The 26,991-nt window shown below is 40.3% G+C and overlaps 1 protein-coding gene across 3 annotated transcripts in view; it reads left to right on the top strand.

Moving 5' to 3' along the window:
- The window catches only part of cacng7a (calcium channel, voltage-dependent, gamma subunit 7a), a 55,815-nt gene extending 35,611 nt beyond the window's left edge, over positions 1–20,204 (top strand). For 2 of the 3 annotated variants that reach the window (XM_055018189.1, XM_023269592.3), the window contains exons 4-6: positions 365–505; positions 12,079–12,224; positions 15,907–20,204. In XM_055018189.1, the coding sequence (XP_054874164.1) occupies positions 365–505; positions 12,079–12,224; positions 15,907–16,428 (809 nt within the window). In that variant the 3' untranslated portion in view covers positions 16,429–20,204. Of the gene's footprint in view, positions 1–364; positions 506–12,078; positions 12,225–15,694; positions 15,881–15,906 lie in introns of those variants that run through there. The other variant, XM_055018190.1, reaches the window with a different exon arrangement.
- The last annotated feature ends 6,787 nt before the right edge of the window (positions 20,205–26,991 follow it).

Raw genomic sequence — 26,991 nt, 5'->3', positions numbered from 1 at the left:
AATCAGTGCAACACAAAGCTGCACAATTATAATTACAAGCTGCACCAAAAAGTTGAAACGGGCGTTTATGGGCTTACTGAGGGCTACAGTTGTTTTAATCATTGATGAACAGTTTTAAACCAAGCAGCATTAGAATCCAAACCTTCACACCCTTCAAATAATAATGAACCTGAAAAGCAGAGAAACTTATGACTCACTGTCTTTGCCTTGGACTAACAAAGTCGAAATAACTTGCTGGAAAAATTTTCAATTATTTAGGATTCCCCCGCCAGAACATTTCTCAAGGCTTCTGTGTTTGCTGCATTTTAATTTTCCTCATTTTTCCTCTCACCTTACTTTCTCTTACTAACTCTCCCTCTTCCAGAAATGGTCCGAACTGCCACTCCCTTCCCCATGGTCTCCTTGCTCTTCGTCTTCACCGCCTTCGTCATCAGCAACATCGGACACATCCGGCCGCAGCGCACCATCCTCGCCTTTGTGTCCGGTATATTTTTCATACTATCAGGTAATACACACAGCACACACCTGTTTGTCAAAGAAAACTGTGAATATGAAGGTTTTTTTTATGCCTGGTTGAAGGTTTCAGACCATAAAAGACGTCTCAGCCTCTGAACAGCAACAGAAGGAGTTTTACTCACTTCACACCTTGTTCTTGTGCAGAGAAACAAGTTATGCAAAACCGTCGAAACCTCACAGAACACAAATTTTATACTCTCGTGGAACAGCCTACACTCCATGATTTTTCATGTCGCAGTTTGTTTCCCGATTTTCCAATTACTCTGCTGTATCTTGTAGTCGTTGCAAAGCAAGCAGCCTGGGAGGCAAAGCTCAGCTGTCAGAGAGTCTGGATGCAGGGTCTTCAGAGAGAAAACAAGTTTTCTAGCTGTACAAAACGCAATGTTGCTCTGTGCATTTACGCCAGAATCACAGCAACCTCTATCCAGCTAATGCCACATATGCTGCACCGCCACTGAGGAGCAGTTTTCTTCCAGGCGCTTGCGAAGGTTTATGATCAGGCGATTAAACCCAACTGTGAACTTTCCTCAGCTGCTCCCAGGTCAATCTTGCATTGCCTCGTTTTAAATTGCAGACTTGACAGTCCATGATGGCGAAGATTTAAAGCTCATCCTGGCACTGCAGATAAAAAGGCTTTAGAGAAGGCGACATTCTGTATCAGAGATCAAAGAATGACTGAGGTTGGTTTCTGTAATGACATTTTCACCGTACTGTCCTCAGTTTTTGTATTGCAAAGGTATTTTCTTTGGTTTTCTGTGGGCGCACAGATATTTCTTAATGCTTTTTGTGCCTGTTGTCCTTGAAAAGCACAATATATTTGTGCAAGCACGAGCAGATTGCATCCTAATCAAGAACATGATAGTACACAATAAACACTGTGTGCATGAAGGTGATGAGTTTATATAACTTTGCAGAGTGGAAAAACTGCAACAATTCCAGTATAGTGTTAACATGATGAGTACCGGATCAGTGGATTTCTAAATATGTAAAAATGAGCTGCATTTGATCAAAAAGTTACGTTTCCATTAGCAAAGGCTTTTTAAGAGCACTCAAAGTTATTCAAGGAAACAGTATAATGGTCCAAATTGTGGAATTTTAATTTGAATACACACCGCAAAAAGTTTGTTACTCAATATATTTTTTTCTCTCAAATCACCCCACAAGTATGGACGACTCTAAAACTGCATATTTCTTCTAAGTCAAACTATAATCCGAAGCCAGTGTCATTTTTTTCACTTTTTTAAGTAATACAACTGAAAGCAACACAGCATGAGTACATCTGACTATGATTGCAGTCACTTCCTCCATTAAACCAGCATGTTGCTAAGATGTTTTGCATGTCTTGTAAGACAGTGTTTTATTCCTTTAGCTTGGCAAAAAAATAAAGCAAAACAATTAAGTGGCTTTGAAATCGCAGGTAGCTCTAAAAATTCTTGCCGTTACCAAGAGAGCTAATCAGTAGGTGGTGTTCTAGTTCACACTGATTTGTTATCTCAAACTTAACCCTTTCAAAGATAGCTCAGCATAAGTTACCATGGTGATGTACCCCAGTAAGAAGTAAACCACCGTGAATCCAGGTTTAAACCTGATGTTAAACCTGCTAACTCCAAATCCTGCTTTATAGCCCAGTTGTCATTTAAAAATGTTTTTAAGATGAAGGAATTCCACACCTTAAGTATGTATATATTATAAGTGGTGAAGGGTTAAACCTGCCTTTGCATTGTTTGGTTATTTGTTGTAGTTTTACTTCTTGTTTCTGTTATGTCATTGTCTGTGTCTCAATCTGTTTGTCTATTTGTGCCTTCTGGCTCCCTTTTTAGTTACTTTCAGTTTCATTTTGAAGTTATTCACCCTGCCTGACTCTGTTTTCTGTTGTTTTTTTTTTTTTTTTTTTGCTGCCTCACTTTGTGTGTTTTTCCTGCCTGTGTTATTGTCATTGGTTTCACTTGCATTTTGTTCCCCAATTAGTTCCCTGTGCGGTCCTGTCTCTCCTTGTTCCCTGTATTCCTGTATTCATCTCCTGTGTTTGCTCCCTGTGCTCCTGATGCCATGTCGGTTCATTTTTAGTTTAGTTTTTGTATTCCTCTTTTGTTTATTTTGGATTTCTGTCAGCCTGTTTCCCTCCGCTTTTGTGTCTCGAATCAGTTTTGGGTTATTGAAGCTTTCTTTTTGCTTCTTCAACCTGCCTATCTAAAGCTTTGCAGCTTATTTAACAATTATTCCAAACAGTCCTCCTGAAGGAGTCAGTGCATCTTCAGTCTGGACAATATTATTAAAGGGTTAATAGAGTATTTCAAGATGTTTTACACACACAACTTGAAATAAGGATAAAATAAACTATTCTAAAAATGTAAAAAGAAAAAAGGTCTGAATTCAGAATAACAGAAAAAACAGTTGATGAATGAGGTGTTGTGCAGTCAGCAGTGCAGGTCTGTTAGCAGATTGTGATCATTTTAGATTCAGAGAATGGCAGAAAAGATTGAGGTGCATGAAAGTCCTGTCACCTGTCGACTTAAATAAGACGTTAAATAGCAGCAGAGCAGAAGAACAGAAGTGTTCCTGCTGAAAGTCACCATCCTTAAAGGTTAATGATAAAAAGACAGCTCAGTGGATGGAGATTCACTCTGCAGCTCTTCTATGCATTTCCCAGCTGACGGCTTGTCAGACCATACCTTGTTCTCACTGCTGGCTGAACAGTGAATGGAATTTAATTCCAAATAATTGCTCTCTGCTGAGAAAGCTGCAGGGCGGCAGCGATTTGATGTTTCACTGCAGGCTTTTGGTTAAAACTTTCAGCTTAAACCGTCTGGAATGGGACTTTGTTGTGGTTTGACAGAACTACAGTCAGAAAGACTGTAATGAGGAGGTTGGTTTTCTTCAAGATGTACCTGAGCCAAAACTCTCCCATTATCTCACTGCAGCAAGTGGACTGGTCATCAAGCTTCAGTGCAGTCAGATTCCACTATTCCAGACATGCAGCTCAGTGGAAAGTTACTGGATGATATGTTTGATCACAGTTTTATAGACCCAAGTGGTTCTGTACCAAAAAAAAAATCCACCTTCAAGTCTGTTCCATCCAGATTCTGCTATGTGGGAAAAAGTGTGCAGACAACCCTGGTCTGGTGCCGTTTTTCATGATGTGTGTCCAGATTTCTCATTCCAGCAGAAAAGAAGTTCCTTTTAGTGCTTCATGGTAGTGCCCCTTTACACAAACCCAGGTCTATAAAGAAGTGCTTTTTCCATTTTTGTGCATAAGACCCTGCACAAAGCCCTGACCTTAACTTCATCTAACACCTTTGGGATGAACTCGCACATTGACTGTGAGCCAGGCCTTATTACCTCACATCAATATTACACCTCACTAATGCCTCTTTTAGCTAAATGAGACAAAATCCCTGCAGCCAGGTTTCAAAACCTTGTGGAAAGGATTCAAGAAAAAATGGAGCTATAATAGCAGCAGATAAATGTTCATGATTGTGGTGAGACGTGTTCAACATTCAGATGTGGATGTGATGTTTAACTGCCTACACATCGTGTTTGTCTGTGTACAATGTTCCCAGTAACAAGCAGATGCATCTGCTAATGGCAGCCCATTTGACAGGAAGAAAACTGGAAAGATTTGCACCTCCACCACAGGAGGATTCACTGAACTGTGTAGCGTTTTGACTGCTAGTCGCAAGTAAAAATATACACATGCATGAGTATGTGACATTCTATATTCCAGCTAATAGTTTTCACAGAGTAGTTGTCATAATTAGGCAAAAAAGCTGAAGCAGACTGCTTGTGAGTATCACCGGATGTACCAGATAATTACAGGAAACAACAAAAATCTCCAAGCAGAAAAAAAAATGCTGAGAATAGTTTGCAGCATTTGTAGTGTAACAGGAATATTCTGTGCACTGGTTATGGACAGAGTTTCACTTTCCAATCATGTTCTACCAAAACTGGTTCACCTCCTCTCGACGCTATTTTGCAGGGTCACCATTGCTGCATCCCGGGCTGATGAAGTTGTTGACTGGACCTCTTTTTGCAGTTGTCTCGCTAGAATTTGGTACTCATCTATAGCCTCCACTAATTGTCCCCACGAGTCAAAGTCTGTGCCTTTCTTAAAACTGGCGTGCCATTTCTGAACAGTCTTGTTGACATCAGACATTTTGGCGAGGCGGTGACTCTCAGGGCAGTATAGCCAGGGAGGAGGCCCATCTAGTGGGCTTCAGCGACAGCAGCGTCGTCCACCAGGTTATCTGTTGTCCAGAGTGGCACGGATGTACCGGTGAAATACAAAAAAGACACTGCATTTTCACCCTGTAGCAGAATCATAATGGTGTTCAGCCAGATAGTTCTCCAGCAGTGACAGCATTGTGGTGATATAGAAGTATTCCTTGGAAGTTTTCTGCTTTTTACCACTGATCATGATCAGTTTAATTTTCGACAAGAATCTACAAAAAAAGAGACAATTTTATGTCAAAGTGAAAGTGGATTTCTATAAAGTAATATCAGTTATTAAAAAATGTAAAGTAACTAGGGATGTCCGATAATATCAGCCCATCAATATTATTGGCCCGATATTGGTATAAAAATATAATATCGGTCAATATCGTTATCGTTTTTTTTTTTTTTTGCCTATCATTAAAACCAATAAAATAAAATAATGCCTGGATTTCGCTGGCAGTGTGAACTGTTGTTTGGAAGACATATAGCATAATTATGGCATTTTTCCCATAACTTAAGTTGAAATACTTTTCTTATTTTGCACTGACAATGTTTACATTTGGAAAGCCTTGTTGCATTTGAGAATGCATCCAATGGGGCATAAAATAATAAAATCAGGCATGATGTGTTAATTCCACTACAGGAGATATGTGATGTTACCTAAAAATAGTTAAATAGCCCACATATATTGGCATCAAATGATATCGGAATCGGAGATTGAGAGTTGGACAATATCGGCATATCGGTTATTGGCAAAAAAGCCAATATCAGACATCCCTAAAAATAACTGATTGCATGAGTGTTAATCCCCTTAAAAGTGACTGAGAAGTCACACAATTAGTGCAATGGAGGTTAAATGAGTGCAGTGAATGTGTCTCGAAAATGTTCTTGTCTTGTCTTTATGCTACAGTAGCTAAATAACTGAGCATCCCTTAAAAACGGTTATTATAAAAATGGAAGGAATATGGCCGTCTTTACAAATTGAGTGAAAAATTGAGTGGCCGCCAAGACACATATGACTCCTCCACCAGCAGAGAAAGTATCTAAAACTGTTGCTGCAGACAAACAACAACGTACCGTACGTAAAGGGTTCCTGCAAAATTCTTTTTTCACTGCAGCACAGACTAAGTGGAGACACTTGCTGATCGGTGAGCTCAGAGCTGTGTAAAGAAGCCATGAGATGTTGGCCCTGGTGAGCTTTGACTTAAATGAAAAAGACCACAAAGAGAACTTTCCCAGAGCAAAGAACAAACTTTGTCACTGTAATCCATCTTCTTGTTTCAGTGGTTGCTCACAATCGATAAACAAAGTCCTCTCTGTCAGGTTGCTGGAAGAGCAGAGCTGCGATATCTCTCACTGAGCATTCTATCTCATTTGTGTCCGAGTTGTTTTGGAAGCGAGCCTAACTGCAGCTAAATAGGTGACATCAGCTCCTGCTATCTCTGCAGGATGCTGCGTGACACTTTTGGTCATCTACCTCCAGCATAGGGTCAGCTGATGGAGTGGTTGCTGGGATTTTTTTGGGCATTATTATTCTCTCCATTTCCCTGAGCAGACAGGATGACATCACCTTCCTGTTTTGCATGAGGGAGCTTTACCTCGCAGATGCTAGCTTAGCATGGTGGTCTGCTGACAAGACACATGATGTCATGGGGATGTCACCGAGCCAAGATGATGGAGGAAAAACACGTTTGTGCATCACACACACACACACACACACACACACACACACACACACACACACACACACACACACACACACACACACAGATATAAAGAGCTCAAAGATGTACCAATCTGTGCAAAATGTGTGCAGAGAAACATCCAAAAACTGAAAATTCCAAAAGCATACCCAGGTTAGAGCCTTTAGCTAATTGTGCATTCCATTTGCCTTTTTCATGCACAGTCATTGATTTTTGTGAGTATTTTCCTTCTTTTTTTAAAAAAAGTCTTATTTTATTTAGTGCATAAACTTGAAAATTTATCAGATAGAATAAGACTTAAGTATTTCACATAAAAACATTGTGTTCTCGTGAAAAAACATTTCACATGTGATAAATCAGTTGACATGTGAGCAGACGTGTGGTGTTTTGACACATCACGCTTCATAAAAATTTGTAAATGATAATGCCACCTCCATCCATGGTCAAGAATGTAAGAGGTGATTTTTGAGAACATTTTTTTTAAAGTTTATTTTTCAAGAAATGATTAGGTGTAAACAAATCTCCGCAGGGTTATTTTGATTTTTTTTTTTTTTTTTTTTTACTTTGAAGTCCTTTCAACAGATAGTGACTGTAGGTTGGTAGCTGTTGGGAAGAATGAAGAACTGGTTCCCTGTCAGAAAAAAGCATCTGATCATTTATGGCAAAAAAAAAGAAATTGAGAAATCGACAATCAGCAGTTGCCAGTTTCAGCTCAGAAACAGCAACTGGAGCAAGACTTTGTGTTGGTTTACTCTAAAAGCTGTTTCTCACAGGCAGCTGCAGCTATTTCACACAGCAGGGAAGACGAACAAAAACCACAGAGGTCAGTGCTGTTTTTTGAATGATGTCACGTGACTCCAGCAAAAAAAAAAAAAAAAAAACCTGCCGCGTTTGTCTCTGTCAGCATGTGTGTATTTTTGTCATGAAAAATGGCCATCAGTGACCATCAGCACCCTGAGGTTACCGCATGGTGACCGTGGACCAGCTGTTTCCTCCCTTTTCCTCCTGCCTGTCCTTCCTCTCCAGTAATTTCTCTCCTCTCTGGTGTTTTTCCCATCTTCTCCTGTGAATGTGTGCGCTCATTCATGCACATGTTGGTTCCACGCATGGCCAGCAGGCTGTTTGAGATGAGCACTGAGTCACAACACTGCCATCTGATGGCCAAAAGCGGGGATCACACCCCCCTGTACTTTTCCCCCCACAATTAAACCAAATTAAAGCAGTCTTTATTTATTGTCATATTTAGTATAATGGGAAAGATTGACGCTGAACATGAACTCAGAAATTTGCTTGGGATTATTTCACCGCCAATTCGTTACTAAAATTTTCAATCTATTCTTTTATTTTTTAGTTCAGTCTCATCATGTCCTTATATTGTAGTTTAATTTTTATGTGTATTGATGTTCTGATTTACTGGTTTTCTGATTGTCACTCCTCATTTTTGTTCTTCTGTTTTCCAACTTTTTTTTGGAGCTAATGATACAATTAATGCATTTAGACATAAAGTCAATGTCAGCTTTATTGACAGTTCTTCAACATGTACATGACATGCCAAGGACTGAAATGACGTTACTCTCTCTCCGTGCAACAGTATACATTAAATAAACACTTAGAAGGTTCTGAGAAAAAAGTGTAATATAAATTTTAAAATACGATATAAAAAATAAGATTTGAAAAGGGCAAAAACTAAGTAAATTAAGAACTCGAAAGCAAAAATTGGGTAAGAACTAAAGAAGCAAAACTAGAACTAAGCAACAACTAAGAACTAAGATAAGCAGAACTGGGTGAAATGTAAACATGACCATGAAATGAAGTGGCATGGCAGATATAGTGCAGAACAAAATACTTATGTTTAAATATAATATATATTATGGGACAAAAACAGGCAAAGCTAAATCCACCATCTGATTTCCTAGTAATTAATCACAGAAAGACCGGAAGCAGTCCATCCTCGTCTCTTCCTAGAAATATGAAAGTGTTTTGTTAATGCATATCTGTTGAGTCCCTTCAGTGTTTTTTTCTTTCACCCATCATCTTATAGGGATAAAGAGAAAAGTACCTATATTAAAACACCACAGATTATTACTATAAGCCTCAAGAGCAGCTTGATGTTCCGTCCTTCATCGGCTTTGGATTCCTGGAAGCATCTTAGCTCATAGATTTGTTCCATCATTAATGTCCTAGGCTGCAGTGGCGTAGTGGTTAGCACTTTCACCTTGCAGCAAGAAGGTCCCTGGTTCGCGTCCCGGCTTTCCCGGGATCTTTCTGCATGGAGTTTGCATGTTCTCCCTGTGCATGCGTGGGTTTTCTCCGGGTACTCCGGCTTCCTCCCACAGTCCAAAAATATGCTGAGGTTAATTGATTATTCTAAATTGCCCATAGGTGTGAATGTGAGAGTGCTTGTTTGTCTCTGTATGTAGCCCTGTGACAGACTAGTGACCTGTCTAGGGTGTCCCCTGCCTTCACCTGAGTCAGCTGGGATAGACTCCAGCCCCCCCCATGACCCTAGTGAGGATTAAGCGGTGTATAGATAATGGATGGATGGATGGATGGATTAATGTCCTACAAATCTCCTGCCTGTCTCCTCGAGGACCCTCCCGCTACGATTAGTGCCATTTTACAGATGCCACACCAAACTATCCCACTGACAAATATGTCTGGAAGTCATTTTGCACACCTTGTGGACAGAAAAACGGCCTTGGAGACAAATTGAAGTGTCTCTAATTTGTGCAGAAGAAACAATCGCAGCTTCCAGTGTTGCATCTCACTGTCTCTGACATGCAGTTGCCTTTTGAAGGAGGAGCAGAGCCGTTCTGCAGAGCCTCAGAGCCTCTGCGGCACCCCGAAGCACGAGCCTAAATCTGGTTTAACACATTTTAACTCCATGTAGGCTCTTTATAAATTTTTTTAGGACTTAGCACAGTGTCGTATATGGAGATGCCACTGATGTTTTGTAGAGAAAAACAAGAACTTTGAGGTGATTTTTACATGGAAGCATCTGTGCGTTGTGTCAGACTCACTACTGTAGGATTTTGCAGGTCAGCTGCAGTGGTTGGTTTGTCGACAGGGGAGGAGCTGACACACTCTTAATGAGGCTTCACTGTGTGTGTTTGTTTGCGTGCATGCAACCAAGATTTGTATTTTAGTGTGTTGCATTCATGCGTCTCTTTCGTACTGATTTTTCTTTGACCACAAAAGTGCATGTGTGTGGGTTTGCCCTTATTTGTGTGTAACTCTGTTCTTGTTTATCTCTTCACCACAGCACGGCCCGTTGTTGGGGTTTTCTCAGCCTATTTACAGTACAACCAGGACACGTTATCATTAGCCATTCGAAGCTACACAAGCACACACACACACACACACACACACACACACACACACACAGATACACACAGAAAAAAGCACACAAATACAAAGAGACTAAAGGGCCGCTCAGACGAGATTAGTATTACAAGGTAACGAGGGATATGCAACGTTAGCCTTGCACCTCCTGCTTTTCCAGTTATTTGTAGTTTGTAGCCTGGTTAAACATTTATGAGGGCTAAAAAAAAACAAACAGAATCTCCTAATCTCCCATTTTTTTCCCTCTTCAGCTGCTGTGCCTCCTCTTCAAATATGCACTGTTACTGTGCACATTTGCAATCTGTCTCAATCCACACCAACCCACAAAGCATAGTAGTGCACCTTTGATGCACGGACACCGTTAACTTGTTGCTTGTTTCTCAGGTTGTGTAACTGCTGTTCCTATCAAAATAAGTTTACATACATCAGCCAACTATAACTGATCACACGGTCAAATGCTAGACTGACTTCATGAACAAGTCATTACAAACAACTTCTTTTGTTTGAAAACGAAGGCTATATGAATCTCAAAGTCAAACTGATCAGCCAAGGATTCCCTTTTCTTCCAAAGTTGAGCGCAAAGTTGATTTCTTGTTTGATTTCTTTGTGAAGTTGGGTTCCCCATGGTTAGATTTTGATGGTAGTGTCTTCTCCTCTTGTGCACTATAATTTGGCTATACTCTACTTCTGTATTCATGCGCTGGATAAAGGATAGAGCTAGCTAACGCATCAAAACTCTCAGCTAGATCTTCGAAGTGCTAACTATGAACTGAAAAGGTCAACAAATCAGAAGCAAAACTAAGTCATTTCAATTTCTTTTTTTTAAAAGGGCAGTGTTGAGGAGGGGAATGGTCAACAAGCTAAGACTACAGCTCCTTGATACTTGATCAGAAATCGATGTTGTAAGACATGACTTTCAAGCCTGCTGACCACTGACAAGGAATTACAACAGAGATTTCAATGAAACAGCAACACAAATTTCCTTCTGTAAATGTTACTGAAATCAATAGAAATGGGCTTCTGCTACAAAAACTCATTCCAATAGTATTTTTTTTTTTTGCTAATGAGATTGTGGACTAGAGGAAGCAGCTCATTTGTTTACAAAAAGTATTGTTTTTTCATGAAAATGCTTCCAAATGCTTTCACAGTTGCTGCTATGTGGTTGCTGGAATTCAGAATTTGTTGCAAAAGGTGTTCCACAAGGCTCAGTTTGGGGCTTTTGCTATTCCCCTTTATATAGATGAGATTGTCTCTTCTGTGTCCAGCTGTAATGTTACATCTTTATGCTGATGATACAATTTTGTACTGTAGTGTGGTTACTGCTCTCAGAGCACTTCAGGACTGCTTTGCTGAGTTAAAAGATGCACTCAGTAAGCAGAAACTTTTCCTTAATGGAGATAAAACTACATTTCTGATCTTCACCAGAAGCAAATATAATGAATATAACAATCTGGTCATCTGTGGGTGCCACAATAATCTGGGAAGTTGGATCGATGAGACATTCGAATGTCAGTAATGACAAATACCAAAGTAAATTACTGGTTTCTTTTACATGAATGTATCATGTTTCCCACTGCCTTGTAGAAAAAGCTTACTACGGCAGTTTTTCTGTCAGTCGTGGTTAATGGTGACATTTTATACATGCATGCATCAGCTTTGACTCTTAAGCCCTTGGACACCGTATAACACACTCAGTTCTAATACTTTCCACAGTGAGCTGCATGCTAAGGATGTGTGGCCTTCCTTCTCTGTGAGGCAGAACGACATTGGATTTAATTAAAATATGTTGGTCATAGGTCACACAAACATAGGCTCTGACTGTTTCTTTTTAATGCTGCCTTTTAATGCCTTACCCATACCAAATGTTTGGATTACGCTGCAGGTCCTCACTGCTTCTACTGAGCTCCGAAAAATCTTCTTGTACTCTCTGTGCACCTGCAACCTGGAATAACCTCCAGAACAATCTAGAGCTTGACTCATTTTTATGCTTTAGGGCAGTTCAGGTTTTTAATTTCATCTCAGTTCACTTCCAGCTGTTCTCGTTTTAGGTGATTCATTTGTTTCTACATTTTAAATGCTCTAATTAATTCTTTTATTTTCTCACTAACTTTGCCGTCTTTTATTTTTTATTGCTATTGTCAACTAAGTTTCTCATTTTTGTGCCTGCGTCTTTCATTTTCTTACTCAGCTACGTCATAATTGAGGCCTCAACACCTCCACCTAAATTAATGAATTTTCATAATTAAAATGTATCATAAGAACAGTATGATTGAGTCAGTCTGTGTGTGTTTTTGTGCCTCTGCAGGTCTCAGCCTGGTGGTGGGTTTGGTTCTGTACATCTCCAGCATTAATGACGAGGTGATGAACCGACCCAGAGAGCCCGAGCAGTTCTTCCACTACCGCTACGGCTGGTCCTTCGCCTTCGCCGCTTCGTCCTTCCTGCTCAAAGAGGTGATCGAGGCGCAACACACACCAGCGTACACATGCACAAGCACAAAGAGTCGGTCACACATGAACTCGTAGCACTGCGGCATGTACACAAACACACAGAGTAAACACACGCCGAGCGCTTCACAGTGACACAAATATGTACTGATGCTTTACAGAGACTTAATGTGCGGCGACACACACAGATTGTTTGGAATCCGGTTTGGATGTCCACCAACCGCCATTTAGCTAAACACACTCGAGCATGTGCACAAACACCAGAGAGAAAAAGACGCACATACACACACTCCCTGATTGCTGAAAAGCAGACTTCTTCCACTAAACACACACTTAAAAAAGTGTGTGCGTAGGAGCCCATCATCCTGCCCACATCAATATTCAGAAATGTTAATAGCTTGAATACTTGAGGGCAGCAGCTCTGTCGCAGCACGGCTTCATATGCAGCAGAATATTTTCTCACTGAGGGGAGGGAGGCTGCTCTGCTACTCCTCCTTCATCCTTCACTTCTCGTCTCATCTCCTCTGCTTCATTCAAGCCTTCTTCTCTCTCTCCATCCTCTACTTTTATCTTCCCTTCTTTAATCCTCTGTTGTAGCCTCTCTCCTCTCTTATCTCTTCTCTTCTTTGCCTTCTGTGCATTTTTGTATCTCCTCTTTGTCTCTGTCTTGTCGTTTCTGTTTTGTTTTCCCTATCCCGCCTCTCACTTGTGTTCTGTAGCATTTCTTCTCTTCTCTCTCTTCTTCTGTGCAAGCTTTTATTATCATATTTCTTCTTCTTTGGTTATTTTTCAGTGTCTAATCCCGTTAGCCCTCCTTTCTTTTTTCTCTGTTTTGTCCTCTTACTTACACACCAGCTTCCCTTATTCTATTAACATCTATTTTTTAAATTTTTTATTTCCACATTTTTTTCTGTCCTTGTCTCCTTTCATGTCTTCTATTATCTTCCCATGAAGTTGCTTTGTCATCTGTTTTTCTCTCCTCCTCTTCTTCTTTCATGCTCCTCTGTAATCCTGTTTTTAATGTTCCATTATCTTATCTCCGTCATCCCTCTCCAATCTCCTGTCTCTCCTCATCTGTTTTTATCTTCTGCATTTCAACACCCCGATATCCTGCGTTTTTTGTCCTCTATTTTCCTTCCCTCTCTGATAATCTGTTCTCTCATTTCCTCTCCTCCTACCTTGTCCTCTCTCAGCTCTTTCCCGCCTTCCCTCTTACACTCGTTCTTCTTCTAATCTGCTGCTGGAGTTGCAAAGCACATTTAAGCGCACCATTTTCCTGTCGTACACACAAACAGGGTGATCAGCATTCACATTCCAGGGTTGTTGTGGCGACGGTGTTGTGGATGAATACAGAATGAGCTGTGAATGCTCGGCGGATGCCCGAGTGAAAACATGAATACATTTTTGATAATGGCTCATTCCAGTGAGGCGCAGCAGGCCTTTTTGTCAGCTCTCTGCTAAAATTATTCGGGATTCCTTTCATTTTTCCCCCCTCTCCTGACGGCGATGTGTTACAGTTTAAGGATGGTGCTGGTTCTAGTGTTTCATCAATCTTTGGTGTTGTTCAGTTTCGTTCCCTCTGGCAATGCAGATGTTGCGTTTCCACGGATGGAAAGTCTCTTCTCTCTTCATGTCAGTTTCATTTCTTTTAGCAGCAACATTCTCAGCATGTATTTATTTTTCTCAAATCTACTTTACTTTCACCACTGTCTGTGAAGAAGTGGAGCTTTTTAAAAATGTACAGTTACAAACAAAACTGCAACCAGTAGGCAGTACGTGCTGGACTTTACATCTGATTTAAATCATTTTACATGTCATAAGAGGATAATTTTCCCAGTTAGGAAATTTGTCAGTTTATCTTATTAACATGTTTTCTGTTTACTGCTGCAGCAGCCTGCCGTGAAGCATAAGAACATAAAGAACAATAAATAGTTTGCAAAACATGAATTCCCAACAGGATTGAATGATAAAATGCTCGAAAGATTAAACCAAATATGGATCTTTTTATTGTATAAAAGCAGTGACTATACACAGATATAAAAGACAATTATTGGATATAATCTGACTTCTTTTAGTCAAATAAATGCTGTTGTTCATAGCGTAATATTACAGCAAATTTCCTGTATTGGGAGGCAAGACGAGCTGAGTAGTACTCTACAGTAGTGTAGTGTCCAAGCAAAAGATGCGGCTTCGGTCTTTAGTGGAAAAAGTAACGGATGGAATTGCCGGTCAAAGCATTGATAGACTTTGGGGAGATGTTGTTGCTTATTTAGTTTTTAAAATAATTTAAAAAAGAAGGAGTCTGCTCAGCACCACACTTTGATTCAGCTATTATATCATGTTATCAACAAATGTAAAGAAAACCCGAAGAAGCCAAAATTTTATTGTCTCCAGCTGAAGAATCCGATATCACTCACTATACCCTACATAGTGCACTATGTAGTGTGTTCGCCGTTTTGTAGTTGCTGTCCCAATGCTAAGTTCCAAATGTTACACCCTATATACTGTGGTGCACTCAAAATATCCCAAAATGCACCTTGAAAAGTCATGTACAGCTGATGGCCAATGCAATATGTACCAAAGTGTATTATGGGAAGGGGGCGAGACGAATGGGAGCACGAAAAACTTGTCAATAAAATGTAGGTAATTTCCTGTTTAGGCTGTACTGATGAATCTGATTTTACCAGTTATTAGCCATGTAATAAACTGCATTTGATGTGTTGTCACTACTGAGCTGCAGCACAAATCACGGCTAGCAAGCAATCTGATTAATAGCTGGAATAGTGTCAGAAATATTACTCTGCTGAAGTGCTCCCTACATAGTTCACTATACGGGGTCCTCGACTTACGTTGGAGTTTCGATCCTACAGTGTGACATAAGTCGAGTTTAATCGTAAGTTGGAAATCCAGTGAAAATCTAAACAAAGCTGTTAGTGCATCATGGTATTGATCAGTTTACATATATGTACAACTACAGTAACGAAAACAGTCATTAACTCACACTGAAACACAACTCGGTAGGAAAATACCGGTGAAAACGTAAACAAAACCATTACGTGCATCACCATAAGGCTCACTGGGATATGCTGTTGCTGTTGGTCTTCCAGCCAAAGCAGTAATAATCTTTCCATCAATAATGAGACCACTACACTGCTTTGTAATCACGGTTGATTTCACAGGTACAGATCCTTTCACATGTTCAAATATCCGCTTTTTTTCACCGACTGATCGTCGAGACAGTCGTGCAACTTAGTCCAAGCAACCAGCCGATGTTCGTCTGTGTTTCGCCCTGTTCTGAGCGTTTTATTACATCCAGTTTCACTTCCATGGAGACGGCTTTCCTTTTCTTCGAAACATCAGAAGAATCTGACTTATGCTTGGGAGCCAGAATGAAGTTAGCGAATGCAGCGTAATCCGATGTGGTGGCAGATATAAAGAAAGTGTCTAATAGCGCTGTGTGACTCCTGTACATACAGTATTCATCCGCTCCGCTCGCCAGTTGGTTCCACTGAACCAGTAACGACGAAATGCCGTACATTAAACCGAGGACCAGCCCGTAATCAGTTCCAACGTAACGGCGAAACGACGTAAGTTGAAGATGTCGTAAACCAAGGACCTTCTTTATAGAGGTGCCTAGACAGTGGGTGGTTATGTCTGACCTCGTATCTTTGTGTCTGTCTCCACCCAGGGGGCAGGGGTGATGTCCGTCTACCTCTTCATGAAGCGCTACGCCGAGGAAGAGCTTTACCGGCCTCACCCTGCACTCTACCGCCCCCGCATGTCCGACTGCAGCGACTACAGCGGCCAGTTCCTCCACCCAGACTCCTGGCCTCCACCACAGCGGGGTCGCAGCGCCTCCGAGGTCTCCTCCGACATCTCCATCCAGCTCAACCAGACCCCCCCACCGCAGCCGCCTCCCAAAGGGGGCAGCAGCTCCCAGGCGACGCCCTCATCCTCCGGGCCTTCGTCGGCCGCCAGCTACCAGCTCCAGCCGGCCTCTTCCTCCTCCACCTCCTCCTCCTACCCGCACCCCCTTTACCCAGCTGCCACCTCCACCCTTCCCAGGGTCTCCCACGCCCACGGCCACCCTCAGCCTCACCCTCACCCAAGCGGGCCCCCACCTCAGTCCCTTCCGATGGCAGTGCCCCCCTCTGCCGTGCCTCCTCCCCGCTACCACACAAATATGCGAATGAGCGCCTCGCCATGCTAGGCTACATAAGCAGGGAGTGGGAGGGAAAACACAACTCGGGGTGGGCTAGGGGGGTTAGATTGGTTCTGTTACAGCTCTGACACACCACACGACATAAACACAGATACAAACACAAATCCTGTACCCTCAAAGTGTGTGGGAGGAGGGTTGCGGCAGAGTCACTGAAGGAAGGAGGTTTAAGGAGATCAAAAAAAAAAAAATGAATAGAGAGGAGGGAGGGGAAGGAAAGGGGAGGGGGAGAGGCAGGTGGTGGGCGGAGGGATGACTCACCGCCGATCCCGAGCCCGAGATGAAGACAGACAGTTAACAAAACTTTTAACACGCTGGGAGGGAAGCTGGGAGGGGAGGAGGGAGGGATACGATGATTAGTAGCAACAGGACGTTTGTGGGGTTTGTGACGGGTACATTCATCACCGGGGCCGTGATACACAGGCAACAGCGTGGAGCAGCGCGGCAAACAGGAAGCTGAACCATCTCCAAAATGCTGTCCGTTCACAAAAAGAACAAAAATGTGAAACAAGCAATGTAGCTTGTAAACATACTGTCCTTTCATCAACCAAGGATGTAAGTAAGACACCTGCTTGACGTTGAAAATACCCAATTTCCTTTGACTCTATCATCTGTTTCTGATTTCGTGAACATGGTTGGGAAGGTTGATTCATTATATGTTGATTATTTTCAAAATAGTTGAGAACACTGTGAGAGACGACCCTAAATTTGACTTGTGTTGTTCAACGTATATCTGAGCAGTAAATTACCACAGGAATATTACATGTTGATGGAAAGGTGCATATTGGGTCTTGATACAATCAAATTTTAAAAAGTCTTAAAATAAAAAATCTTGGTCCCAACCAGGAGTAATATTTTTTTTTAATTGCTGACTAAAAAGTTTAGCACCTTTTTTTCCAAAATTGTTGTCTTTGTTCAGACACAACCTATTTATTAAGGCCTTAACATGGCACCAAATACATATAATATATGATATATTGAATTTTGCAAAGGTGGACGTCATATAAAATCATTTTTCAGGGCATGTTTCAAGAAATAACTAGCATAACAACAAGAAGTAACTGGACACTCAACCTTTTAAAATGAGTCGAGGGCAACAGTCTTCCTTTCCGGCTAGTATGTTTAAATTTTACATTTGTGTTTAATTGTAATATTTGCACAAAAAATAGCATTTACATAGTCAGAAACTGTCTAAATTGAAAAAATATATATACAATTTTATTTTTACAACTGTAGATTTACAATTTTATGGTTTTAAATTTGACTTCCCAACTTTGCTCATGAAAAACTATATTTGAAAAGAATGAGGAAAAATACCAATATGATACAGAACGTCCATTTCGTCAATAAACAGTATTGCTTATGGCTTTTGCCCACGCACCATGACCAAAAACACAACTATTATCTACACTTCCAGAGGTGAAAGTGTATGCATAGAGATTTATACTCCAACTGTATAGACTTGTTTCAGTATGCTGAAACAGATGTTATGAAAACTTAATCCTGTACGTTTTAGGTGTTTTAGCTATCGGATTTTCTAAGTTGTTTGTACTTTAGGATGGAAACTTTGGGAATGAATGTTCAACATTTTGTGCAATGACATTTGAAGACGCAACTGAGAGACTTTTTAAAGAGTCGAGCACAGTCGGAGAACCTCTGTGGGAAGTTTCTCTGACCTGACTGAGCAGGGAATGTCTCTTCACCCACGGTACAATCAAAGGGGAGGCCTTGGCGTTTTGGCATTTACAATGCGAGTCTGAGATTTAAATGTGTTTGGTGTGTACATAGTAATACATACAGATGTGAGAAACTACTAGCTAAAGCCAGGTTCAGATTCCATTTTAATCAATTCGATTCAGGAATAAAAGAACTCTGGCAGGGATCCACTGTTCAGAACATGATGATTGCTCAATATAATAATAATGGTGGAATGTCCATGGCCAATTTTGTTGTGATTTCCACCATCCCAGTTTTATTCGTGACAGTTTGGAGGTTTACTTCAGATGATTACCTCTCAGTTCTCTGTTTGAGTGACAGTGCACTTCCTGAGTTGACAGATTTTAAATGGAATCTTGTTCTTCCTGGTTTTATTGAAGTTATAGAAAGTTTCTATAAAGAATATATGGAAGAATAGAAATGGCACTTTGATGAACACGAGCTCAGATGGAGAGCAAACTGAAAACCTGTGTTTTTTTCCAATTTAGTTCCCGTTTTAATCTGTTATTTATGAAATTAGCTTAGCAGTAAGATTTATACTGACTTTACATCTTCATGGATTCATAGACAGGTATGTTTGTGTGTCATCAGCATAACAGTGGAAGGATACTGAAGCATAAAGGTACCAAATATAAAGAAAATAAAATGGGCCCTAAGATGGAACCTTGAGGTACTCCACAAGTGATTGGGGCAGACCAATATCTATTCGTGTTTCAATTCCCTGTGACTTTCAGAATAAAATGATTTTCCAAGAGCTTGAAATCACCAACGGTATGTTTTATGTTTAAAACTATGACATGAAGTCATGAGACATTTTTATAGTACAGCCAAAAGTCACTGAGAGGAAGATGTTAGGGTTAGGAGTTACTGGAATTTGTATGGCTGCATTCGAATATTTTTTAGTTTTCACTGAAGATCCAGGTATTCACTTGTTCTTCTTCACGTAACAATAGCTAATTAAGAGATGTAGCATTTCCTGTCCATACTAGCATAAAACATTAGGTAAACAGATTATTGTTTGACAGTGGAAATGGCTATTTAAGGAAATATAAATAAACTGATCAGAAATGACATTTAAACCACCTAATTATTAGTCTGCAGCCATGTTTAGGTGAGTGGTACATGTCAAAGTAACAACCACATGAATGCAGGACCCGAGGTTTAACAGCAGAACATGATTAGTCTCATTCACTCACCTGTCATTGGTTTCAGTGTTGTTTTGGATACACAGGTGTTTTTCAGTTTGCCTCCTGCCTAAGTTCTCATGTTGCACAGTGACTAGTAAGATTGCCTGTTTTTGTAGCATATTAACAATCGTGCCCAGCATAGGGCATTGTTAGTAGCCATTTTTAGACCTATCGGGGAAAATGTTATGCTTACAACCTGTGGTACTGTTAAAGAAAAACATTGTAGCAAATTACCTGCGGTGTTACTAGCATATTTTATGAATATTTGCTATGTGAAAAATTAAATAGGAAGTCATTTAGCAGCTGATTATAAGAGCTTTTGCTGATGTTTTGAGATGTTTATTTGAATTGCCAAAGCTGAGCATCCATGCTGTGTAGTGAGCGCACACATCCAACCACCACAGACACACAAAGACACACATACAGATGTTTATGTAGCTGACCTCTGAGGAGCTCTTTTTTTTCTTCATACAAATGAATCTGAATCAGTGTTTTTTCAAGGACATCAGAGCAGAGGAGTAGAGCTCAGATGCAGTGAACCACTTTCTGAAATGTTTCCTTCTTCTGTTCAGTGCAGACATTTCTTCAAACTGTGATATGGGTGTAAATATTCACACTGTATATTCTGTATGCAGACTACCTAAGATATGTTTACATTATAAAAGGTAGAGGGAATTTTCAGGTTTACATGGTCATTCATTTTTGAGTCAGTACTATAAGACTGACTAAATACATGTCAAACTGTTGGTTTAAATAGGAAATGTTTTGTTTTCACCATTCCTGAAAATGTACTATTTGCAGGATTTTTATCTGCCAGCAGTGTTTTGTTAAGTTTAAAACCAATAAAGCTTGCCTGGTTCCGGAGGGCTATTTGCTCATTTCATAATCATATACACCTGTTTGGAATTTAAACAGCAATTAGAAAGCAAGTTTGTTTGAAAACTGTGTCATCTCTCAAACACAAATACCTTAGAATGATATTCAAAATACAGAACCCCAAAATACAGCATGTTCTGTGAGCACCAGAACTTTCTTGGGACTGTGTCTACTTGCATGTCCGCATTATGGCTCCACATGGGAAAACATTGAATTATTGGAGTAAAAAATGTATTGAGGGACAGGAAAATCGAAAACGAGCTGAAAATCAGTGTAAAAACAGTTCCAGCAGTAACTAGGAGGTACAGAACTAGGCACAGTAGCACTAATCAGACCTGCAGTGGTCATCCTGCTAAACTGATGCCACAGACAGTGCACTGCTTTCACAAATTAGTTCTGAAAACCAGAAAGACATTTGATTCAGACGTGACAGCGGTTATTGATGGACATCAGAGTTTCTGTGACAGCTCAGACACTGCAGAGGACAGCTCATAACATCAAGATGCATGGACAGCGTCCAAGAAAAAGCCATTTAGTCGAAAACTGAAAGATGAAACTTTACTAAATGAAAAGAAGCCTGATGAATATTCAGAGCACATTCTTTGGTCAGACGGAATCAAGATGAATGTGCTTGGCTCTGATAGGGTGCAGCATGTTTGGTGTAAACATCAGCAGGACTATCACAGTGAATGCCTAGTCCTGACAGTGAAGCACGGAGGTGGGAGTATGATTATATGGGTCTGTATGAGTGCAAAAATGTTGTGGAAATGACATTTAAAGTACTGCCAAAGTCACACAAGAGTTTCTAAAGAAGAGCAAAGTAAGAACTATGACCTGGATAAGTGTGTCGCCTAACTTGAATCCATTAGAATACCTTTGGCGTATTTTAAAGAGAAAGACGGAACAACACAACACCTCCCAGCAAAGAGCCACTAGAAAAACAGTCTCTAAAGAATGACAGAACATCTCCAGAAATCTGCAGACACTGGTATCATCCATGCTGAAGAGAGTTGAGTTTGTTATTGGACATAAATATGAACATACAAAGTACTGAAAAAAATAAAAGATTAGAATCTTAGTAATGTAGACTGGCTTTTGTTGCAGACTGTATTTTTAATGTAGTAAATCTGAACTGGTCATTTTTAATTCGACATCAGAGCAAATACTTTACTGTTCAAATTACAAGTAATGTGATTACTGCAAAGAAAAATACCTCAGTGTCATACAGCTGCTCTTCATTAGCAACATTCAAAACACTATTTTCATTTGGTTTATTTTTACAGGTTGCTCTTTTGGTGCATTTGGTACTGTACACATCCTTTACATTTTATTATTACTCCTTTGACTCACCTTCTGATGACATGGACTGTGTTAGATGCAGCAGGGGGGAAACATCCAGAATAGGTTACAAAATGAGTCATAAATTGATTAGTTCATAACCATATTTGCATGTCTTGATACCCGCACTTATGTAACAATTGCAGGTTTGAAAATGAAATGCATTATGGTGCTTTATTAAAATATGACTCAGCCCTTGCATAACGTATTTGCTTACTAAGTCATTTTGATGTTATATGTTTACAGACTATTAAGTGATATGGAATCATTCTATTCATTTGGTGCAAAGCACATCATTTCTGTGTAAGAGTAGACTATACCGATGGCCTCTGTAGGAGATGAATACCTTGTTATCGGATATTTGTTCCTCCAGTTTTTAGTTGAGGGGACAAAACATGCACAAATCTCAAAAACTTAATGTCTCAAAAAAGCTTCATGTTCATGTAGGAGTCTAGTCTCATTTAAACTGTAAAACATTCACATTTGCTTTGTTTTTACAGATGTAGAAAAGGTAGTCAAAGTGTTTTTTCCCTTAACAGAGAATGCATTTGTGAGCCAACGTGAATTAAATGTGCTGACAAAGAAACCCCATAGGGTACTTTCAAACAGGTGTTTTCTCTGAAGCTAATTAGATCTCATTTCAGTTTTGAACTTGGGTGGAGTTTTGCTCTATATAAGCCCAGGACTGAGGGATCATTTGTCCTGCCTGATGTAAGAGGTGCAGCAAATCTAACAAGCGTTTCAGAGAGATGGCACTCAAGCAAGTTTTTTCACACTTGAATGTTTCTTAGAAAAAAATCTAATCAGCCCATATAACAGAGCAGACCTCAGCTAGTGCACTGTGGGTATTGAGGAGTTTTAAGAGCAAACAGAGATGTTGCTAAAACCCTCCGGTCCAATTTTATGTTGGAAAACCTTATTATCCCTTTGTGATTTCAGATAACTGGCCTGACATTAATTATAAAGTTTGCGAGTTCCTCTCAAACTTGACGTTGCTTTAGAAGCGAGGGTGATGTAATGCTGTCCGCACCACTGAGCTCACAGCTGCACCTTTTATTTGAGCAGCAAGAACACACTCTTCTGATCAGAGGAGGAAGTTCCAGGCGTTTTGTGGAGGCAGTCCACTATTTGGGCAGCCGGTCTCTCCCAATTTAACAACTTATTTAGAAAATCAAGTCAACTTCAACAAAACAAGCAAAAAAGAAAAAGACTTCAATTTTCAGGCGCACTGATGAGCCAATAAGATTGAGCTGAGCAGACAAGGAAGCAGCCTCAGGGGGGATTAGTTGATGGGAATCAAATGTGCAAGAGCACCAAACTCACCAAGGGCACCTAATGGGTGACCATGAAGATAAACTAATGACATACACTTGTTCAATTAACATGAGGGAGGCAAGGGGATTCGACTGATTAATATGATGACCATGACAAGGTAAGGTCACAAGATCAACACAAGTAGAACAGACAGTGTTAACACTTGAGAGCAATTAATACGCCAAAGGGAGTGACACTGGTGCTAAAAATGGTTCCAGATGGAGCCAGGACCGCATTTGTTTTTTGCATGCATTTTGCTTCAAAAAGTTCTTGTCTGCTTTGATTTTTCCAACACGAGTTTTACATTAGATTACACCAAACAGTAGCTTCCCACTGTCACTGGCTGCTTTGGTTGTTTCTATCAAAGTGAAATGCATCCTCTGTGTAAATGGCCACCTTGAAGCCTCTTAGATCCTCAGAAAAGCAGCCGTTAACTGTTTTGTGATTGAGGCTGGTGGCAGGTCAATCAGGGAGATGATGCCCTTTCAAACAGGGCTCCCAAGATTTGAAATAACCTTCTTTTGTCAATCAAATGTTCCTCCTCTATTTACATTTTAAACAAAATAGCTAGACATACATATTATCAATGGATTGTTAGGGGTGTTCATATTTTTGTATATTTATTTTATTCTAGAGTTTGATCTCACAAGATGTTCTCCTGTTAGTCTTGTTCTTTAGTATTTTATGTTCATTTTGTAAGTTTTATCCTATTTTCTGTCATGCTTCATTCCACATTACTGTGTTGCGTGTGGTAAACTGAGGCTGTTTTAAAAGAAGCTTTTTAAATAAATTTGATTAGATTTAGCATGCTAACATTTTCTAATCATCAACTGAACACAATAGCTGAATCAGCTGAGAATGTAATTTATTATTCCAGTGTTTAGTCATAAACCACAGGACTGTGGACACATTTTACATTTTGACCTGGATGAAAGTTCAAGGAATCACTAAATGATTAGGATTCATACTGAGAGGGATCTGAATGTTTGTATCAAATGTCATGGAAATGCAACCAGCAGCTCTTGAGACGCTTCACTAAATCCCACAAATGTCAGCCTCTTGGTGGATTGAGAGAAGTCAGAGGGATCATGGCAGTCATTGGGATTTGTCCTCTGGGAACCATGAATGTCATGGCAATCCATCAAACAGCTGAGATATTTCAGGGGTGGACAAACCAGCGGGCCCTCCAAAGGCCATCTATAACATAGTGTCATTGAAATCAATATTCTAACTTACTACTAAAAATCCTCTTAAGTATTTCAAGTCTTTATGTACCTACTTTTACTTTTATATGCTTGACTACATCTGACTGCTAATGCTTGTTTACCTGAGGCCCTGCTTGCTGCTGTGTGACTGCACTGTGAATGTCAGTGGAGGTTGGAACAGACTGGCTTTTACTGTCACTACAGAGTGGGACCGCACTTAATTTCTAAATGTTTGTCTTTCTGGCCTGAGCATTGATTTTCTCTGTCTGTCTTTATTACTTTGGCTCCCCTCCTGTGAATATCCCCACCGCACACACACATCCACACAAACATTAAAGTCTCAACTCTCCCCTTCCCCAGGCAGACTTCTGATCCATATTGACTATCCGTCTTGGTTTAGCTCCCCTCACTGTTCCTTATTAAACCTGTAAAGGCTGTCTTGTTCTACCTGTCTGTTCTCCTTTCCACATTCATTTCTCTCATTCCTTTCTTCGTTGCCTCCCTTCTGTCTTATTTCTTCAGCCTCTATATACTTTGCTGCGAGGCAACAGAAGTTACACAATCATCCCAATATAAGGCCTTTAAATTTACTGTCTGCTGAGTCTGATCCAATTTGTTTACCAACATAATATCAATATGCAAGGGGGATGTTTTTGACAGCTGTTGAGCTCACTCCTATATCTTCAGATCAATTACGCCCCAGTTATAAAGATAGCAAGATGTAATATCTGTCATGTTGTTGCAGTGGTTGACACTGTGGCCTCACAGCTAGAAGGTTCTTTGCTTAAATGGGTTCTCTTGGACATTTCCTTTGCACGTCTGCCCTGTATCTGCATGATTAGTCATTCCAAATTGGTTGTGAGTGAGCATGCATGGTTGCCTTTCCACTAATGTCTGTTGGGATAGGCGCTATCTCCCTGCAACCTTCTACAGGATAAAGTAAGCATAGCTGATGAACGGGTGGATTTTAATGTTGAATAAACCAGCAATAATACAGTTCTTTGTTTGTCCAGAGAAGTCATTCTTGGAAACAACTTGGAAAAAGGCAGGCACTTTCATGAAATACCCGGTAGGTTGGATGAACTATCCATCCATCTATCACCAGCTCACACCTCAAACAGAGCTGTACCTGCCAGGAGCTCCTCATTGGAGGCCAGATGGTCCGACTATCTGTGAAAAGCTACAAGCATTTACAATTGTAAACAAAACTTGACATACACTTGTAAAGACTTTTGTATCATGGCAATCATGAGTTTCCCGTGACTCCTAAAACCCCTAATTTTCTTTGATGAAATCCCTCAACAAATGCATGCCCCTTGGCCATTTTCACCTCCGTTAAGTACTTTTGGTAGCTGTCCACAACCGTCTGGTTGTATCTTTGACCGCTCCTCTTGACAGCATGGGTCCAGTTCAACTAAATTTGTTGACGTTCTGACAGAGACTTGTTTCTTCAGCACAGTCTACAGATTCTTGATCGGGTTTAACTCAGGACTTTAGGGAGATCAGTCTAAAATCCTGATTCTGCCATGTCTGTACCATTTTGATGTCTGTTTGGGGTCATTGTCTTGCTGGAACCCAACAGCGTCCAAGACCCAAACTTTCTGGCAATGATTTTAGCTTTTCCTGAAGAATATGTTGGTTACGCTCCTTCTTCAGTGCTCCATTTACTTTGAGTAAAGCACCACATCTACTGGCAGCAAAACATCCCCAGAACATAATACTGCCACCACCATGCTTCACAGTAGGTTTGGTGCTCTTGGGCTTGAAAGCTTCACCTTCTTTCCTACAAACATATTTCTGGTCAAAGTGGCCAAATAACTTGGTCTCATCTAATGGAAAACACTTTCCTTTAGAAGGCCTTTTCTTTGTCCATGTCATCAGCAGCAAACTTCCGTTGAGCCTTAAGGTGTCGCTTCTAGAGAAAAGGCTTCATTCTTGCATGGCAGCTTTTCAGCTCATGGCAATGTAAAGAACTTTGTGGTCACTGAAACCTGTGTTCCAGCAACTTCTAGTTCTTTGCAGATTTGCTTTTAAGGGATTCTTGACCATCCTGACCAGCTGTCTCTCTCTGTACCATGTGCTTTACTTACAAACAACTGAAAGCACAGATAATTTTGAGTTCTGCAGCTGCTTTGAAATGGCTCCAAGTGACTTTCCTGGCTTGTTCAAATCCTTGATTTGTGTCATATTTGCTTAATAATTACATGGAAACATGTCCAGTGATTATCTTGCTGTGTCATGGCACACACTGATTTTGAGTTACCTTCTATCAACCACTTCACTTAATGAGAGGCAGATTGATAAAAGCAAACAGAATGAGATGTGACGGCCTAAAAAAAAAGTTAATTCCTGACACAGAATTGTATGAAATATCCTAAAATGTGAGACAAATTAAGTTTCTGACTCCAAATAGCAGAAAGTTCACTGTTTTGTCTTTGTTGTTATTTTTTATTTTTCTCAAAGCAAAAATCCCATCAACCTCTCAATGATAATCAACCTCCTGCAGACACGCACATAAGTATCCAGCACTTCTACCTATTTTTGAGTTCCACCCTGCTGTGCTCAATCCTTATCTTGATTGTCAAAAGAACTTCAAAAGAAATTGACCCAACCTTTTGCCTTCATTAATTCGCATTCATAATGGAAGGGAGACAGATGGGTACTGATATGATTTGTGGAAAAAGGCCACCCTAACGTTTTGTCTAAGAAGGAGTCTCATTTATTTCTTGAAGGCAGTGAAAAGTTTACATGTATTGCTACACATGAGACATTTTATTTTAATTAAAAGGCTGTTGGTAGAGAGAGGATTGCTGGTAGTAATTATGTTCAGTTTGCATGAACAGTATTGTAAAGTTCAGTCTCATAATGACGGAGATATAGTGAAGAAGGTGTTTTGTCAGTACACTGGCTGTGTTGCC

This window comes from Amphiprion ocellaris, chromosome 15 (genome assembly GCF_022539595.1).
Source record: "Amphiprion ocellaris isolate individual 3 ecotype Okinawa chromosome 15, ASM2253959v1, whole genome shotgun sequence".
In the NCBI taxonomy this organism is placed as follows: Eukaryota; Metazoa; Chordata; class Actinopteri; family Pomacentridae; genus Amphiprion; species Amphiprion ocellaris.
This window is presented reverse-complemented; position numbering and strand designations above follow the sequence as displayed.